General features: G+C 48.9%; 1 protein-coding gene across 1 annotated transcript; it reads right to left on the bottom strand.

Annotated features, from left to right (window-relative positions):
* Positions 1-6261: 6261 nt before the first annotated feature.
* OVOL1 (ovo like transcriptional repressor 1) lies at positions 6262-18518 on the bottom strand. Its single transcript, XM_028711015.2, has 4 exons — positions 17789-18518; positions 8444-8634; positions 7914-8100; positions 6262-7028 (listed from the first exon to the last, which is right to left on the bottom strand). The coding sequence occupies exons 1-4, from the start codon at positions 17886-17888 to the stop codon at positions 6730-6732; spliced, it is 777 nt and encodes a 258-aa protein (XP_028566848.1). The 5' UTR covers positions 17889-18518; the 3' UTR covers positions 6262-6729.
* Between the last annotated feature and the right edge of the window lie 1047 nt (positions 18519-19565).

Raw genomic sequence — 19565 nt, 5'->3', positions numbered from 1 at the left:
CTCACAAGTCAGCTGGTTCCCGCAAGAGCGCAGGACCAAAAACGAGCATCCCGATTTTGATCGGTGGGATGTTGGAGTCTGCCTGCTCAATACCTGCTCCCCATCCCTGTTATCCTTCCTTAAGGTTCTTTTGCTATTTAAAACAGATTTGGAGCAGGCATCCCAAAGAAACAGAGGAACTGATCCCCTTTCAAATATAAGACCCTCCGCCATAAATTTGGCCAGGTGGCCCCTAGCAGAAGGCAAGAAAGGCACAAGCAGAGCCAACAGCTCCATCTGCTGTGAAAGGGCCATAGTGCATGCAGAAGGCCTTGTGGCCGATCCATGAGGACTCCCGATTTGGCTGGGGAAAGCTCTGGTCTTAAACCTTGGAGATCCATTGACGCAGGTGAGAAACCTTAAGCCCAGGGACCAAATGTGGCCTCCTAGGGCTCTCTATCTGACCCTCAGAATTATCCCTCAGGCCACACCCCCTCTCTGCAGGCCACGCCCCTCGCTGGCTTTGCTATGCATCCCAAACGTTCTTGCCTGGCTGAACTCTGATCATGCCTCTCACTTGTCTAGATCAGGGTTTCCCAAACTTGGGTCTCCAGCTGTTTTTGGACTACAACTCCCATGATGCCTGAGCACTGGTCCTGCTAGGTAAGAATGATGGGAGTTGTAGTGCAACTGCAACTGGAGAACCAAGTTTGGGGAACCCTGGTCCAGGTGGATGATAGGCAGGTGTGTGGCGATTGTGTAGACATCATTGTGTAGAAATTTGAATCAGTAGCTCCACCCTCTTTTGCCTCTGGCCACGCCCCCACTGGTGTGTGGCCCCCTGGAAAGTTGCATAGAAGAGGATGTGGCCCTTGGGTTACAAGGTTTTCCCAACTCCTGCTTTAATGCTATGCCTGATGAGAAACAAGCATCCCCTTCTGAGCTTCTTTCAAGGGTTTCAATTAATAAAAATAATATTAATAATAATTTATTATTTTTTATTATTCGACACTTTTGTGATTTAAAAGCAAGAGTCCGAGTGCTTGTGCTGGCTTGTGTGCAGCATCTCTGGTGTTCTGGTGTCTGCACAGCTCAAGCAATAAATCCTCAGGTCGTCAGCAGCAGCAGCACCCAGTGGTTCCACCAAAGGCATCTCCAGAGCCAGACATAAAATGTTCCGATTCCAATTAAGTGCCAAAATGTTGCAACTACATCCTCATTACTTGTGCATGCTCCCATTACAAGGGACATATGACTTAGTTGTCTGCATCGCTGACCAGCGTTTGGACTCTGCTCTTCAACGTCAGTGGAATAAGAATTTAAGTACCCAATGAAGGGACAGACATCAAGTTCGGGGAAACCACGCAGGCAGGGGGGAAACCTTCACCCAAATCCTGGAGTTTAAATCGGGTCACTAGTTCCTCGATGCCCAGGGTCAAAGTTGAGAGGAAAGATGGGGAGCACTTTCAGCCCAAAGGAGCACTGGAAACTGTTGTATTGTCTACTGTTGTATTGTCTACACGGACTGGCAGCACCTCTCAAGGCTACATGAGTGTTCCTCTCACAACGAAGAGGCAACATTTCTAGATTCCCCAAATGACTGTGCTTTTCAACAGCTGGTTCAGAAACCAACCAGAGGGAAGGCAACCCTGGACTTCATATTGAGTGGCGCCCAGGAGCTGGTGTGAGATATCAGTGGGATTTCTCCAAACCCTACTTGGCGATGCCACTAGGGACTGAACCCAGGGCTTCTGCCTGCTCTGCCAATGAGCCACTGCCCTCCTACAAGGGCTGCGTTGCCTCTTTGCACTGACATCATGCCAGAGGTGGACAGGGGGCCAAAGACAACAAGTAGATGAAGCAATGGTGTCTTCCAGCCACCCAACAGTCAAAGCTTTCTACACACATGCCTCCATCCACTTTGAGGACACATTCCTGTCTGGCAAAAACACTTGGGGAGCAGTGCTGCTGAGGGGTGTGGCCTGCTATGGGGAGTGGCATCGGGAGAGTTCCAGGGGCCAGGCAGAGAGGTCTGGAGGGCCACATTCAGCCCTGAAGCTAAGGTTCCCCATCCCTGACATTCCCCATGCCTGATCTATGGGTTGAATTTGCACTGGGGTAGGGACGCGGGTGGCACTGTGGGTTAAACCACAGAGCCTAGGACTTGCCGATCAGAAGGTCGGTGGTTCGAATCCCCGCGACGGGGTGAGCTCCCGTTGCTCGGTCCCTGCTCCTGCCAACCTAGCAGTTCGAAAACATGTCAAAGTGCAAGTAGATAAATAGGTACCACTCCAGCGGGAAGGTAAACGGTGTTTCTGTGCTGTGCTCCGGTTCGCCAGAAGCGGCTTAGTCATGCTGGCCACATGACCCGGAAGCGGTACGCCGGCTCCCTTGGCCAATAAAGCGAGATGAGCGCCGCAACCCCAGAGTCGGTCAAGACTAGACCTAATGGTCAGGGGTCCCTTTAGCTAAAAGCAATATTTCTGAAGCCTGAAGTGCTATTTTGTTTTCAGATGCTGCAGATATCTGCTGCCGCAAGTGTCATACCATTGCAATTGGCGTGAGAGAGAAAATTTGCAGTTGGTGTGTGGCATTTGTAGTTATTCTAGGTGCTTGTCGTATAATCTTCAAAATCCACTGCGTATGTGTAATGTCTGTGCACCCTCTGCTGGCCACAGCAAGTATTCCATGTGCAGGTTTTAATGCCAAAATAGCTGAGGAATACAAAGCTACCTACTAAAAAAATAATAATCACCAGTCTGTTTCTTGGCAAATAGAATTGATCTTGGGAAAGGTTAAAAGCAACATGCCAACCAAAACTCAAATGGCCTTCAAAAATTCACACTTCTCCAAATTTTGTGGTGAACCTCTCCAACAAAATCATGTTCTCCGGGCCGCTTTTAAAAAGCAAGGATTAGAAGAGGTTTCCGCCTGTCAATGTAAATCATTTCAGATCCTCAGACAAAATAATTATATATATATATATATATATATATATATATATATATATATATATGTATGTATGTATATATATCCCCACACTGTCCTTCTTTCCTCTGCTCCCTAAACTGTTTAACCAGGAGGGGATGTTTAGCTAAGTGTAAGGAACAGTTTCTGACTGGCTGTGTGTGCATTTACAACTTGGATTGTTCTTTGCAGGTATTTGTCCAGACAGAAGAGGATGCAAACCCAGTTTACAGTATAATGCGTCCTCATTTTAAAGAAGAAAAGAACATGTGCCTCTTGGGCAAGCCATCTCCTCCTCCTCCATTTTCCTGGCAAAGCCAATCTCATTCTCACCGCCGATAACCCCAAAATCTGCTCTCCTTCATTGTTTCTCTGTCCTCCAATTTATTTTTATTCTCCCCCACTCCTCACAAGGCATCTGTCTCCCCAGCACCCTAACCCTGTCAAAAGGAGGTTGCTTAGTTAACTTTGCATAACATAACATACAGTGGTACCTCAGGTTAAGTACTTATTTCGTTCCGGAGGTCCGTTCTTAACCTGAAACTGTTCTTAACCTGAAGCGCCACTTTAGCTAATGGGGCCTCCTGCTGCTGCAGCGCCACCAGAGCATGATTTCTGTTCTCATCCTGAAGCAAAGTTCTTAACCCGAGGTACTATTTCTGGGTTAGCGGAGTCTGTAACCTGAAGCGTCTGTAACCCAAGGTACCACTGTAATTATGTTCTGGTCTTCCCTCTCACTGCTCCCCTAGCTAAAAAAAAACCACCTCAACAAGAATTTTTTTTCAGCCAAGAAACAAGCAGCACCAGGACTAGACTCCACAGGGCTTGTTTTAGAGTAAATCTCCTTGGCCTCAGACTGATTTGTAAGCTTCACTATTGATAAACTTTCTTGTGAAGAAAGCTGCCACCCACCCATGCCTTAAAGGTGATATGTCAATTCATCCAATAACTAAATAAGAGTAACAAAACAGGCAGAAATGTGTGAAGGAGGGCCAGGCCAGGCCCACTCATGGGGCAAGGTGAGGCAACCACCTTAGGATCCACAGGGATGGCAGGATCCGGCCTCCAAGGAACGCATCACCTGCTGCCGCTTCCCCCCACCCCTTGTTTCTGAGGTAGATCTTCACTCCCAGCTTCTTCCCTGGTGGGAGGGCGCCATTTTGTGGTTTCCTCAGGTGCCAAAATGTATTGGGATGGCCTTGAGGAGGGCTTTCCTGCTCACCCTCTTTCAATAACTGTAAATCAAAGGGGAAAGACCAAACCCCAACTCTCTCTCTCTCTCTCTCTCTCTCTCTCTCTCACACACACACACACACACTTGGTCACACCCGCACATAAAAGCCTTTTCTGCCTCTGAATATGATCCCATGTGAGCCCTCCTTCCAGTAACCCCAAGGGACTACTCAGGCCTCGCATCCAAGCTTCCCAGACTGGGCATCTGATTGGCCACTGTGGAAGAGAAAGCTGGACGAGGTGAGCCACTGGTCTTTGGTCCAGCAGGGTCCCTCTTCTTATGTAGACAGCTGAGGTTTTCGTGAGATGCCGTGGGTGCCTATAGCTGAAAGGGATTGCAGAAACCTTCCTGCATTAGCAACATTTCCCCCCTCTTCCCTACAAACCAAACTGGGCAGAAACCTTCTTATTCTTTGGAGGCCAAATCCAGCTTGTGGGCCTCAGTTTGGATCTAGAGTGAGGCCCTTTGGGCCCAGCAAATGTAGTTGCAGCGTTCAGCCCTAGAGTTTTGCAGCCTTCAGCAATCTGAAGCCCTCCAGATGTTGTTGGTCTACAACTCCCATCTACTGGAGATACCAGGATGCTGAAGGCTGCTTTGTTGGAATCCAAAAACACAACGCACCCTACAGACTCGCAAAATATTCAGTTTCTTTATTTTCATTCATGAGATGGAGAATCCTTGATTATGAATAATAATAATAATATAATAACATTAAAAATTCACAGGCCTGGCTCCTTTCCCAGCAGATCCGAGAAAGAAGACCAATATGTAAACAAAACTCACACCCTCATATAATTTACTTTATGCCCCGGTCCCATTAAGATGCTGACGTTCCCACTGTTCCATCACACCTGCGTGGCAACAAGGCACCAGGCTAGTCCAGTTACTTTTGGCACCTAAGGCAGAATATCCCACAAGTGCCTCTCTCCCCCCCTCGCAATATAAAAAAAATACAATTTACATTATTAACTTAAATACCTTTCACAATTTGCTGCCTTTTCATGACGCCCCAAATCAGCCAACCTCCCCAACGATAGGGCCGGCCCTATAGCAGGTTAGCACAGAGATGTGACAGGACAGTTAACTCCACCGCTGCTTTCCAAAGGAAAGCAGCTATGGGATGCAATCACAGCCATGGCACAAAGGCAAAAGAGGATTTGCAGCTCTGGGTAGAGGCTGGTTGGCAGGCCAGAACGGGGACTCATACAGAGGCAGCCTGATGTTTAACATTTATTTCTTACGGTACACAAAGAGGGAAATCCATGTCTTAGAGGCTGCATCTGGTTCACAGAATCAGGAAAATGTGCAGCCACCCAAACCTCTGGATTCGAAAGCTACATGTCTGTAGGAGGGACAGAGGCCGGGCCGCCTCCTGTCAGGAATGCTGTAGCAGCACTTCTTCTGCACGGGCGGGGGGGGGGCAGAGCTAGAAGGCCTCTGAGGTCCCTTCCATGATTATATGACCATCGTGCAAAGAAAGAAGCCCTTTCCTGCACTGTCTACTACTCTACAAAGGGTATGCTTTTTCATTTTTACAAAACCCATGAGATCACAGGGATGAGGAATCTGTGGCACCCCAAAAGTTGCTGGACTCCCCGTCTTCTGAACTCGGTGACGTGGGGCTGATGGGAGTTGGAGTCCAACAACATCTCAAGGACCCCCCCCCCCCCCAGCTTCCCCAACCCTGTCTTAAGAGGGGTTTTCTTAAGGCACTCTTAGCATCACTCTGAAGAACAATGCAAAGTCCTAGGGCTGAGGCATACACATTGGCATATAGTGTGTGTGTGTGTGTGTGTGTGTGTGTGTGTGTGTGTGTACCACTGGGGCGGTTGCCTCGGGTGCAAAATTGTTAGGGGCACAAGATTTCAACACCCAGTGCTGCCTCAATACAGCTTTGCACTTCCGTTGTTGGGCTCCGTTGAAAACAACTTCTCCATGCAAACCAGGAAGTGACCTCTCTGGACAACAACTCTTTAAAAAAATCTCTGCAGCTGCGATTTCCTGGGTGACGTGGACAACATTAGGTAGTTGAATGCGCATGCGTACTCCATCTATTTCCCTCCCACCCACCCACTCCCTCCACATGGTCCCGGGTGCTAGCAACCCACGCTACACCACTGCCCACACAGCCAACCTCCCCCTTCCATTCCCTCCAAATAACTGGGTTTTTGGAGGGCAGGTCCTTGGAGGAATTGAAGGCAGCAACTGGAAAAGTCTCCTTCCTGGGCCTGAAAACCACTTTGAGTTCACACTCCGGGTTTCACTTTCCGGCTCCTTCCTCCCAGAGGAAAAAAAGGACATTTGACTTCATACTTCCAACATAGTCTCTTCTCCTTTCCCCTCTCGCTCTGTGCCGTGATTCCAAATAAAAATGTCAGCCCTGTCTCCCACTTGGAGCATAAGAAGTTTTGAGAATCCCTGAGCTAGGAAGAGGGTTGTGCTTGCCAGAGGGGGTGGGGGCACCGAGGGCAGAAGAGGGGTGCCAGAGGGTCGCGGGACAGGGACAGGCACTTCCTCCCCACCCGCGTGAGAACACTCAGGCACACACTTCAGAGGCAAGGCCCCCCCTGCAGCAGAGTGGGCGCAGCGCCGGCGTGGACAGCAGCAGCCGTCTTGCGTGTGGCCTTGCGCAGCAGCGGGCTGTCAGGGTGGCGTTCCTGGAGGTGGCGCAAGTGGCTTTCCTGGCTGTCGGCCGTGGAGCCGCACTCCTCGCAGACGTACAGCTTGGCGCGGCGCTCTTTGTAGGCGTAGCTCTGCTGCACCCCATGAATCTTCTTCAGGTGAGACTCCAGCGAGCAGCGCTGGGTGAAAGCCTTGTCGCAGAGGTCACATTTGTAAGGGCGGACGCCTGCAAGGAGTGGGAAACAAAAGTCTTTTTTTTAGTGCACCGGTGGGCACAAAACACAGAGGCATTTGGGCGGGAGAAACAGTGCAATCGGAAAGCTTGAACGTGTTGTTTGAAACAATGAGATTAGCAGAAAAAGAGTTAAACGCTTTTTTAAAAAAAAAAAAAAAAGTTAATTAAAATCAATGACAAGCTAAAAACCAGATGGAAACACATGACAGCTCATACATGTCCAGACAGGCTTGCATATACAAAAACAATTTTAGCAGGCGCTGAAAAGGGCACAGGGAAGGCGCCTGCCGGATATCAATAGGCGGGGAGTTCCAAAGGACAGGTGCTGGAACACTGAAAGACCTGTTTCTTACAACAGCAGAATGTGCTCCATTTCAACTTTCCAAATGGTATTAAAGCACCTTCGTGGGCTGCCACCCCCTCTCATTCGTCTTTGGGCAGGCAGATCAGCAACTGCTGCAAAAAGCAGAGCACTTTTACGTGTACTCAGAAGGGTGTGGTACTTTTGCAGCTGCTACTGAACTGGGGCAGATCCATAAATGAATCACTGCTGCATAGTAGAGAAGAGTAAGTAACTCCATGGGGGCAAGACCTAGCGGAGCAGCTCTCTCCGGTAGGTCTTGCCCCTATGAGGCAGTTGCTGAGACTAAAAGTCCCCTCCTTCCTGCAGCTGCCTAAGTCTACACCTCTCCAGAGTTTTCCCCAAGCAATCCGAGACTACGCCAGCATGCCTGACTTTGCTCCTCCCGTTTCACGCCTCTCCTGGTCCTAGGAGACCAGTGGGGAGAGGAGCTTGTCGCAGCAGGAGGGGGAGACACCTGTGCTTCACCGGCCTGGCTCAACTCTGCTCTCAAGTAAGAGAGAAGAGCAGCTCACCTGTGTGTGTCCGGACATGGCGCTTGAGGTCAAAGGTGTCGTTGAAGCCCTTGTTGCAGTAGGGGCAGAGGTGGCGCTTCACCTGACTGTGGCATTTCAAGTGGCGGTTCAGCATGCGCTGGTAGGAGAAGCCCTTCTTGCAGTAGGGGCAGGAGAACTGCTCCCCGGGGCCGTCGCCTTGCGTCACCTGCAGAGAAAAGATGGTGGAAGAGGCTTTGTGAGACTCACTTGCACACACGGAGCCAGAAGGGGGCACGGGCAGCTGCCCTCAGATTGTGCAGATAAAATAGAATTCTACGGGATGGGGTATTAGTGTGTGAAAACAGTCAAGATCCAAGGATCCCCACGCATACTCCTCCAGATGGTGGAGATGTCAGGCGCCTTCCTGAATCTTCACTTGGTCGCAAATGGCCGGAAGCCAGGTGCAAAACGCGCCTGGCGCCTGGCTAATTTCTAACAGACCCTTCCCACTAGCAGCTACCTGAAATTCCTTCAAACATAGGAGATTTCCCCCTCTTATCAGGTCATACCTTGATCTTGGGGTGCAAGAACCCTGGCTCTTCATCCTGATGCACCCCACTTGGGACCTGGGCTGTGCAATGGGGCTGGGCGGCCGTGTAGGTGGAGCTCCGTATCGTCATGTCCAAGGGCATCGGGTATGACGGCGGCTCAGCCACCGAAGGCTCCAGATCCTTCCACAGGGCATAGCCGCCCAAGGAGACTGCAAGGTGGGAAAGGGAGTGGTCACTTCCACTGGTACAAGAACATAGGAACAGTCACGCTGCATCCAGCCCAGCATTCACAGCGGATGCCCCAATAGGAAGCTTGCAGGCAGGACCTGGGTGCAACAACTCCTCTCTCTGCTTGCCCTTCCCAGCTGCTTGCCTTCAGCCGAAATCTCCTGTCCTGTAACTCAATCCCATTAAATTAGACCTGCCCTCTGGGACAGCAGCAGGGAGCAAGTCTTTGACTCCACAGATGTGACACACCAGCAGTGGGGAACTTGTGGCACTCCAAATGTTCCTGGACCACAACTCACCCCAGCAAGTAGGGCTAAGGAGTAGGGATGGTGGAAGTTGTTGTGGTCCAAGAATCTCTGGAAGGCAAGACGTTCCTCACTGCTGCAATAGGCCTTCAAGGATCTGAGAAGTGCCATCTTGTCCCCCCTGGTCAAGGTTTCCCAAACATGGGTCTCCATGGATTAAGGCAGAAGTTTTTAAACTGTGGTCACCAACCTGGTGCCCAGAAATCTACAGCTAGTTGCAACTGGACCCACAGCAGTAGCAAAATGCGCCTGGCTAATTTCTAACACGGCCCAAGGGTCATAAAGTCCAACCTCCTGCCATGCAGGGATCTCAACTAGAGCATCCATGGCATGTTGCTCAACCATTGGCCAGGCTGGCTGGGACTGAAAAGGCTGCAGGTTCCCCACTGCTTAGTTCCACTGAATTCAATGGGGGTTATTTCCAGGTAAAGGGGTACAGGATTATAATATGTGTTCACTTAATCCAGAGATGGGGAACGTGTGGCCCACGCCACCACAACAACAACTCCCATTATCCCCAATTAATATTCTAAAGTATTTTAAATGTGTTTGTGGGAAGGAGGGTTACTGTTTCATTGCTTCTGTTTTGACTATTGTGTGTGTTTTCTTGTGTTTTTATCTTGTGAACCGTCCTGAGATCTTTCAATGAAGGGTGGTTTATATAAATCTAATAAAAATAATAAAAAATGGACATTGGCCATGCTGGCTGGGACCAATGTGAGTGGGACTCCGAGAACATGCAAAAAGCTTCCTCAACCCTGCCCTAAAACTAAGGTCATGTCTTTAAAACACATTTGAAGTACATCCTTTCCCTCAAAGAATTCTGGGTACTGTAGTTCCCCCTGCCACACACACAAACAGAGTTACAATTCCCAGCCTCCCTAACAAACTACAGTGGCCAGTGTTCTTTGAGGGGGGATGAATGTGCTCTGAATGTGCTTTAAAGGTGTACATAGCCTAACTTTTAATTAAGTGGCTAATTAAGGAGTAGAGTAAGTGGATGCAATACTGAAAACACACGGAGACAGGAAGCGTAGAATAACACGTAACACCCATCTCCCCCCCCCCCCAAGGCACTAGTCCTCATTACAGGAACACAACTGAAAATATCACGGGGTTCCCCTCTCCATCCCACCACCGCAACTGACCCCCTTCCCTTCCACTATCATCCTCACCACCCAGGGTCAGCTGTAACAGCAAGTAAACAGCTCAGAACCGGTTAACCGGGATGTTATTGGAAAGTCCAACCCAGCCCAGGTAGTTAATTAAGCGTTTCCGGGCCGGCGCCACAATTCCATCTCCTGTCACCTGCCTGGGGGGGAAGCGGGGTGGGAGGGCACATGTCGCAATCGCCCTCCAACCAACTGGAAGCACATCTTCCCGGCCTTCCCGTTCTTCTTGGCTCCGTTGGAAAGAGAAAGAACACCTCAGCACTAGGCAGCGGCCAAGTGGGAGTCACAAAAGGCTCAGGACCCAAAAAGCCAGGCTCAAAAGGCAACGTGGAGACAAAGGATGCCCAAACCCAAGCTCTCCTCACCGGGTCTGCAGAAAAGGGCTGATCAATGGCCAGCCAAAGGCTGATCAGTAGCCCAAATGGGGCTGATCAACGATAATTATATTAAAGGGGGGGGGGGGGAATTAAGCAAAGTTTCAGATACAGCTTGCAGATTGGGGAACCCATTTGTACCAAACTTTTTTAAAAAAGAAAAATATCCGCACATTTTCTTTGAGCCACTTTCTTCGCACGGAAACAGTATTAAGTTTCATTTTGATTTATCCGTCAAGGAGCCCGGAGTGAACTGGCAAGCTATTTGAAGCCTGTCAAATTTGTCAGGGTGTTCCTCCTCCCCCTCCCCTTCTTTAATTAAAAAGAGTTTGATGAAACTGTTTTGTTCCAAAGCAGTTGCAATTTGAAAGGAGGGTCTGGAACTTAAATCTCCCTGGAAAGTCACATCTCTTCCTTCCTTCCCACCCACCCCCTATATTAATTGCAGATATATGTGTCAGGGCTGGCTGCAGGTACTCAGCACCTCTGCATGTGCTCAGAGGCATTGTACCACCTGGCACGTTCCAGAGCTGAAGCGTTCCAACTGAGACACAATCAAAGCTGCTATTTTTCAAAGTTCCACAAAAAGGAGAGAAGTGTGGTCATCAATGGAGGGGGGGTGAAGCAAGGCAGAGAGGCCAGAGGGTTAGACTGGGACCTGAGACCAGGGTTCAAATCCCTGCTCAGCCATAAAACTCACTGGGCGACCTTGAGCCACTCATTGTCTCTCAGCCTAACCTCCCTTGTTGTGAGGATAAAGCAGACAGGGGGAGAACTGTGTATATCATCCAGGGGTGCCAACTTGAATAAAATATTGGGGGGGGCAGGTAAGCCCCACCCTGCATCAATCAGAAGATGCAGCACACACACACCATTTGAATGACAATGCCCATCAACTTGGGGGGGGGCAGCCTCCTCAAATATTTTTCTTGGGGGGGGGCAAAGGGACCTCAGCTCAACGACACATTGAGCTCTTTGGAGAAAAGATGGGATATAAAAAGAATAGTAAAATAAAATAAAATAACCATCCTCTCCAGATCCTCCGCTTTCTTTCCTTTTTTAAAAAAGTAATTTCTTAGTGTCTCTGAGCAGGTACAGAGTGCTTCTTTCACAGAACCCCCCAATATGCACAACTAGAACAATTAGTTATAGCATCTCGCTGCTGTGACTAGCAAAGTACCCAGTGTTATGAAAAGGGGACTGTGTGACTGGGACACGTTGGTCTCCCCTGTGGGAACACCAGCATGAAGGGCCAAGGCACCCAGTGCCAGCGGCGGAAGGTAGTTTTTAACCTCATCGTCACAGCATCCTCCCTGACAGCTCATTAGTTTAGCACCCTTTCCCCAACTTGGTGCGCCTCCAGGTGTTTGGGCTCCTTACACTCATCACGCTCTCCCCCAGGCAGCAAGCCTGCTCTATTCAGTGGCCCACCAGATCCTGCCAGGACTACAACTCCCATCATTCCTGACCACTGGCTATGCTAGCTGGGGCTGATGGGAGTTGAAGTCCAGCCACATCTGGCAAGCCAGAGGCTCTCCAGCCTGGCACTGTAGGGGGGGGGGGGAAATGGCACAGGGCCTTCTTGGTAGTGGCACCCACCCCATGGAATGCCCTCCCATTAGATGTCAGGGAGATGAGTAACTATATAACCTTAAGAAGACATCTGAAGGCAGACCTGTATAGGAGAGCTTTTTAATGTGTAATGTTTTACAGACCCACCAAATGCCCCTATTTTCCAGTGCCCCTATTTTCCTGATTTAAAGAACACGTCCCGGTTTCTTATTTGATCTAGGAATGTTCCACTTTTCCTCAGGAAAAGTGCCCCTATTTTCATTGGAGAAATGTTGGAGGGTATGGAGTTATCTGACCACAGAGCCATCTGAAGGCAATCATATATAAGGATTTTTTTAAAAAAATGTTTAATGTTTTATTATGTTTTTATACAGTGCTTTTTTTCTGGGGGGGCGCAGGGGTACGCATACCCCTTAACATTTTGTGAATCTAAGTTTGGCCTCATTGAGGGACAATATTTCAATATGAGTAGGAAAATGAGTGTACCCTAAAAATGTTTTTTTTAGAAAAAAGCACTGTTTTTATTCATGTTGGAAGTTGCCCAGAGTGGCTGGGCCAGCCCAGTAAGATGTGTGGGTTATAAATGGTAAAATTATCATTATGGAATGGGACGTCCCTATTTTCATCAGAGAAATGTTGGAGGGTATGGTTTGATTATGTTTTTATGTATGTTGGAAGCCGCCCAGAGTAGTTGGGGTAACCCTGTCAGATGGGCGGGGTATAAATACTATATTATTATTATTATTATTATTAGCTGTAATTGGGGAGGGGGCTAGATCAAATATCCTCATCACTGGTGGCCCAGTAACTTTCCCCAGCCCTAGACCTTAATCTGCATAGCTCCGCCCCAGGTTCACTTTCTTGGTCACACTAGTATGTGACACAATTACAGGAGAGTGGGATGGAGCATCAGAATGTGGGACTTAGAGAAGGCACGGTGCGGCTGTTCGTAGACTAGCAGAGGCACAACACAGGCCTCTGTCCCAGAGAGCTTGCAATCAAGATCAGGAAGGAGGAAACTGAACAACCTGCGGCTGTGGTGAGATTCGAACTCCGCTACGGCTGATGGCGGTTGTTCTCCAACAACCTCTGAAGGAAGGCTACAGACCACTCTCAAGAGAGGGAGTGACCCCAGCCAAGCTACCTCAAAAGAGGTAGTGGGAGGAGAGGAAGCATGGCCTAGTGGTTAGAGTGTCAGACTAGGACTCCAAAGATTGGGTTCCAGTGCTTATTTAGCCATGAAGCACACAATTTCCTCACAGGGAGAGGCAGATATTTTATTTTCATGGTGGAGGTTTCAAGGTGGTATGCATGGCTGTCCCCCTGTTTATTCACACAATAACCCTGTGAGGTAGGTTAGGCTGAAAGACAGCAACTGGCCCAAGGTCACCTCAGCAAGTGTCGTGGCTGTGTGGGGATTCGAACCCTGGTCTCTCAGGTCCTAAGCCAACATTCTAATCACACACACCCCATACTACATCATGTGCACTAGTTTGAGCTCCTTGTAGAGAAGGCAGGATATTCAGGATATAGCAAAGTAATTGTGTGTGTGTCTCACACACACAGCCTCAATTTCCCTCCTGTTATCTTTAACCCAGACTCCCCGCGGAAACACTTTGCTAGTGAACTAATACAGCTTACAGACAGATGAAAGGCAGGCTGTTTTCCTTTTGGTCCTCAGCAGAGGACCAGCAGGAACCAGTGGAATTCTTTTCCCCGTGTCAGCACATTGGAATCTATTGAGGAAACCAGGAGCAGGCTTCCAGCGTGATTAATTAAAAGCTAATTACAGACTCTCAAGACAGGCCCTGTGATGCTTGCCAAGACAGACAGGGAGGTTTACGAGCAGAGCGCCAGGCGTCCGCCTAATTCCTTTGGGCTCCCCCTCCATCACCAAGCCAGGTGCCACCACCACCACCCCGCTCTCTTCATGACCACCCTGCTGCTCTATGTGGCCTCATAGCCCCGATAGCCAAATGGAACCTCCAAAGTCAAGGGCAGTCTACCACTGAATACCAGTCACCAGGGGCTGGCCACTGGAGGCTGGGCTGGATGGTTTTTGGCTTGATCCAGCAGCAGTCAGGCTCTTCTTATGTTCCGTTGGTAGAGCATGAGACTCTTAATCTCAAGGTTGTGGGTTCGAGCCCCGAATTGGACAAAAGATTGAAGGGGGATGGACAAGATGACCCTCGCCATCCCTGCCAATGCTATGATTCTGTCTCTTACACACCTCAGGATTCTCCCACTACCCCATACAGTGTACAGTGGTACCTTGGGTTACATACGTTTCAGGTTACATATGCTTCAGGTTACAGACTCCGCTAACCCAGAAATAGTACCTCGGGTTAAGAACTTTGCTTCAGGATGAGAACAGAAATCGTGCTCCGGCGGTGCAGCGGCAGCAGGAGGCCCCATTAGCAAAAGTGGTGCTTCAGGTTAAGAACAGTTTCAGGTTAAGAACGGACCTCCGGAACGAATTAAGTACTTAACCCGAGGTACCACTGTATATGCACCTGCCAATAGAGGATTATGCAGCATGCATCTCATCAAAGCGAAATGTGAGTTGCAAAACCTACGCCACAAGTGGTGCTATTAGGGGGAGAAGCCCAGGTCCCCACTCAGTAGAATGACCAGGAATGCTCCCCCCCCCAAAAAAAAACCACACAGGAGGGCTGGCTTGCCACATTCCAAAGTCAGTCAAGGAACACACATTACTGTCTTAAGATGGGGCACCCTCCCCATGTAACCAGACTGTAAAATTACTTAACCACACCACCGTATTGCTGTAATAAATGTGCTTGTTTTTGAAGATGTCACAAGACTGCTGTTACCACAGACTAAAGCTGTGCACACACCATATGTTTAAAGCACACGTACTGCAAAGACTCATGGGAACTGTAGTTTACCCCCCCACAAAACTACAGTTCCCGGCAGCCTTAACAAGCTAGCGTTCCCAGGATATGCTTTAAATATATGGTGTGTACACAGTCTGGCAGAGTTACCCTTACGGAAATGATCTCATACAGTAATGTGGTTGCGTCAAGTTCAGGGTTCTTCTATTAACTTACAAACTTGGGTCCAGGTTAACCTCAGGACCACCTGATCCCTTAGCCTCCTGCCCAATCAATGAGATCTTCTTGTGGCATCTCTGTTTGTGGTCTCAGATGAGAAGCTCATCGTATCCACCAGGAACAGAGCATTCAGTTCTGTGGACCCAGTTCTGCAGAACTTCCTCCCTCCCAAGATGTGCTTGACTAAGACCTTTCCGCTTCAAAAACCATTTCAAGCAAGTTGTACTACGCCTGTTTATGATTCCCCCGCCCCCACAATCTTGTCTGAAGTTTTCATTTTCAACACAGCATTACCTGATCAATTGTTTTATTGGTGGTGACACACTATGATGAAAAGTGGCCTATAATTATTGGAAGTAAAATGAAGTGACAAACATGTAGCAGCATTCTTTAACTTTGGGTGCAACCTGGATGTTGCCGGACTACAACTCCCACCATCCCTAACCGTTGGCTAAGCTGGCTGTGGTTGATGGGAGTTGTAGTCCAACAGAAACTGGGGGACCAAGGCCGAAAAACACTGGACTAGGGCGCAAGGGCAGAGTAATTAGAGGGGAAAGTCAAGATGCAGTTTCTTGCTCTCTGTTGCTTGCTCCCTGAAGGGAAGTGACACCCAGTAGTTACTGCACTAACTACCGTTCTGGACCCTGTATTAAGGAAAGGAGTAGGGCCTAGCAGTTAGGGCAAGAGGCTGTAATCCAGAACTCACTCGCAGGGTTTTATTCTGTTGCAGAATGGTGAGCGGTGGAGATGCTATGAAGCAAGAATTAGGCAAAGGTTTCTGGTGTATGTTAGTGGGAGGATTATCATGGGTGAAGGGGGGGGTTAGCTGCCCACCCCCCAAATCCAGTAAATAAAAATGTACTTAACAGCTCGGTTCTGCCTTCCCCCAACATAAAGCCATAAATCCTAGCTACACCCGTGAGGGTTACTGATTTATTAAAATATGTTATACTTTGCTTTTCTGCATGTTTCACAGCTGTAGGGCAGGCAGAAATTCATCAGGCCAATCACACACACTCATTGGGAATCCTGCTGTGCACCCAGCTCAGTTTCTGACTGTTGCATACCACTTCAAATTCCTGCAGTCTCTCTCTCTCTCTCTTTTGAAAGCAAGGGCTGTATTCAAATAAGTCCTATTCGGAATAGGCCCATAGAAATCAATGGCCATGACTACACTACCTTAAAGTCCGTTGGTTTCAGTGGGTTTACTCCAAGCAGGACTCAGTTCAGGGCCGGATTTAGGTTTGATGAGGCCCTAAGCTACTGAAGGTAATGGGGCCCTTTATATGTCCAGCTGTCCTTTGTCAACAAGAAATTGTCGCTGTTTTTGTGTTGAATATATGCTATACAGTATGGTAATTTATGCACCTAATAGGTATCTAAAGCCATTTGCACATAACAAAATATGTATTTTATCAAAGTAATTGTTGAACTGAAATACAATTAAGAAGAAGTATATTAATAGTGAAACAATTATTAAGCTCTAACATAAAATGATTGGGGGCCCATTACTTACAACATAGGAGCCTACACAACACAAAACACTGTTGCTGTATGTAGGTTTTATTTTATTTGTCTTTTTTATCTTATATTTTGGAAATGTACATCCAGGGTTTTTTTCTTTAATTTTTTTTTGCCCCCCCAATTGAGTGGGTCCCTAATCTATAGCTTGTTGACCTTATACGTAAATCCGGCACTTGACTCAGTTGGATACAGCCCTAGGCTGCCAAAGTAGTCGTCTATGTTTTATTATTATTACTATTATTATTACTGGTGAAAATATTGCAGAAACTCAAATGTTTATGCCTTTTAAAAAATTCAGACCGTTTAACCCCAAATCAGCACAAACTCCGCCGGACGGCAGAAACACTGACACCTCAATCCGTAGCACGTAGCGAGGCTTTAACTAACTTCTAAATTTGCTTGTTTGCATTTGTTTAATTAGCGTGGGAGCAGCAAGAGCGGCGTCCGCAGCGCCCAATCCCATTTTAGGAGAGGCGCCGCCGCCGCCACCCTTTGCGCCTCGATCTTCCCCGCCAACCAACCAGCCCCTTCGCCGGCGTGTTTAAACGCCGCACGCTCTGCTCGAGCGGAGCCTTGTCGCGCATAACTGCCCTTTCCCAGCATTCTCAGGCGAGCGGCAGGTCTGGATGGCCCGGCGCGCCGCGCAGGTGCGATCCGCTCCGAGAAAAGGTCTGTGTGGGAGTTGCCATGAGTAAGGCAGCGATTCCCTTGTTTTGCCTGGAGGTGATTCATGGGGAACGGAGTTATGATCTCCTCCTGCTCCTCCCCCCCCTCACCCACCGCGCTCCCCCTTCCTCCCAGTTTCCCCTCAGACACCCCCCTCCTTCCTCCAGGAAACGAAGTGGGTGGGGATCGGAGCCTCTCCGGAATGCGCCGGAGCCCCGAAGGAGCCCGTACGTTTGCCCTCCAACGATGGTGGCCGTTATGCGCCACCTGGTTCCGTCCTCTCTCCTTCCTCCCCCCACCCCGGAGGCATTTTCATCTCTAAACCAATTTTCTTTAAAAACAATCAAATAATAAATAAATAAATTTTAAAACTCGCTCGAAAGCAAAGGTTTTTTTAATTCTAAAGCCCGTTGTTTCGCCGCACTCCAGATCCCTCTCCTGCAAGACTCACCTGGGACGTAAATCTCGCCTCTTTCTTCATCGGGAAGTTCGCTCCAGTTCCTCTTGCCGGTAGAAACGCAAGTTTTCTTCACGAGGAAAGCTCTGGGCATCTTAAGTTGTTTTAGTGAGCGCTTAAAAAATTTAAAAAATAAATAAAGCCCCGCTACTCCCCCAAAAATGGCCTCTTTTCCTTACCCCGGCCCACTTCCTCTTCCCCCGCTACTTCAAGACAAAACAAAGCAAAAAAAAAAAAAAAAGGCCCTATTAGTTTTCGTTATTAACGAGCGCCCATGGAACGTTCAGACAAAAAAGTTTCCCGACGTTCTGCGGATGGAACGTTCAGAAAGGCAAAAAAAGTTTCCCGGCGTTCTACGGATGGAACGCCTGCGCGCCGAACGTTCCAAAGCCTCTCGGTTTCGCCCGTCCCCGCGAGCCGGTTCGTCTTTGGCGCGCCGGGCTGAACTCGGAGGGTCAAGGTACAGCGAGCAAGGTGGGAGGGAGCCGGCGAGGCGGGCAGGTTAAGTCCCTCGCACTTCGCCGTCTCTTTTCCACCTCCACCTCGTCTGGGCAGCGGCTAGTTGCGCGCTCGCGGTGGAATTCGCTGTTGTTGTGGTGGGGTGGGGGGGGGGAGATGCTTTTTCCTCCACCCCAACGAGACGCGAGTTCGGCTGTTTGCGCCAGGAGAATGAGAGACTCCAGCAAAACTCGTCCCTCTCCTTGCCTCTAATTAGATCAGATGTTTGGGGGTGTGGTGGGGATGGCGCATGCGTTTGGAAATAACGGTGTCCTTACCTTTTGTTACCTGGCTGCCAAACCGGTTTGAGAGGGGGAAGGAGGGGGCGGGTGCTTAAAGCACCCACGATTTTCCAGGATGGCGCCTGGGTAGGGCTGTTGTTCCCCCACGCACACATTTCTTTTTCTTTTTTTGGAGGGTGGGGCAATTCGGTTTTTTATGCTCCCCCTTGGACTTTCCTTCCTAAATTGGGGGGAGCAATTGCCCCCTTCCCCTCCCATGAACCCATATCCTATAATCCAGATATTTTGTATTGTACATTAGTCTAAAAGTTCTTGTTTTAATTGTTTTTATCTGTTGCACTAAGTCACTTTCAAACTTTTTTTGGTAGCAACCCACTAACCAACTAAACAAACAAACAAACAAACCCAGATTCTCAGTTTTCACCTAAAAAGAAAAAAGGAGTAAGGCCACCACACATTTATAGCACATAGCTCTCTGCAGAGAATCCTGGAAGCTGTAGTTTCTGAAGGGCTCTGGGAACTGTAGCTCTGTGAGAGGGTATACTACAGTTCCCATTTGGGGGAAGGCATGTGCCTGCTTTTGGGGGGGGCGGCATTTGCGGAACCTGAGATGTGAGATAAAGTGCGCAAGCACTAGTCCCCTAATTTGCTGGAAAACCAGGCTACACCACCACCAGGAAAAATCTCTGTTCATTTAGGAATCAACGAAAACAAAAGGTGAGGTTTGCTTGTGCGGAGGGGGGAAATCATGCGTATGACCAGGCTGTGCTGTCTTATCAATATTCTCCCCTCCAGCCCCACCCAAAGAAAAGAGGAACCAACCAAGGGGATTTGGATAAGGGGCTTTGATGGAGAAAAAGGCTGCGAGTGGGGCAGGGCTGCATTCTCCCCAGCCCCCTTTTCCTCCCTACCTGGAATGGGAAACTTCAGTAAACACGGAGAACAAAGCTCAGTCAAACAATTGAAGGGGGTGGGAGGGAGGGAGAGAGTTCAGATGCACTGATCCCAAGCAAAGGCCATGGGAGGGGTGG

The sequence above is a fragment of the Podarcis muralis genome, chromosome 16 (assembly GCF_964188315.1).
Source record: "Podarcis muralis chromosome 16, rPodMur119.hap1.1, whole genome shotgun sequence".
In the NCBI taxonomy this organism is placed as follows: domain Eukaryota; kingdom Metazoa; phylum Chordata; class Lepidosauria; order Squamata; family Lacertidae; genus Podarcis; species Podarcis muralis.
This window is presented reverse-complemented; position numbering and strand designations above follow the sequence as displayed.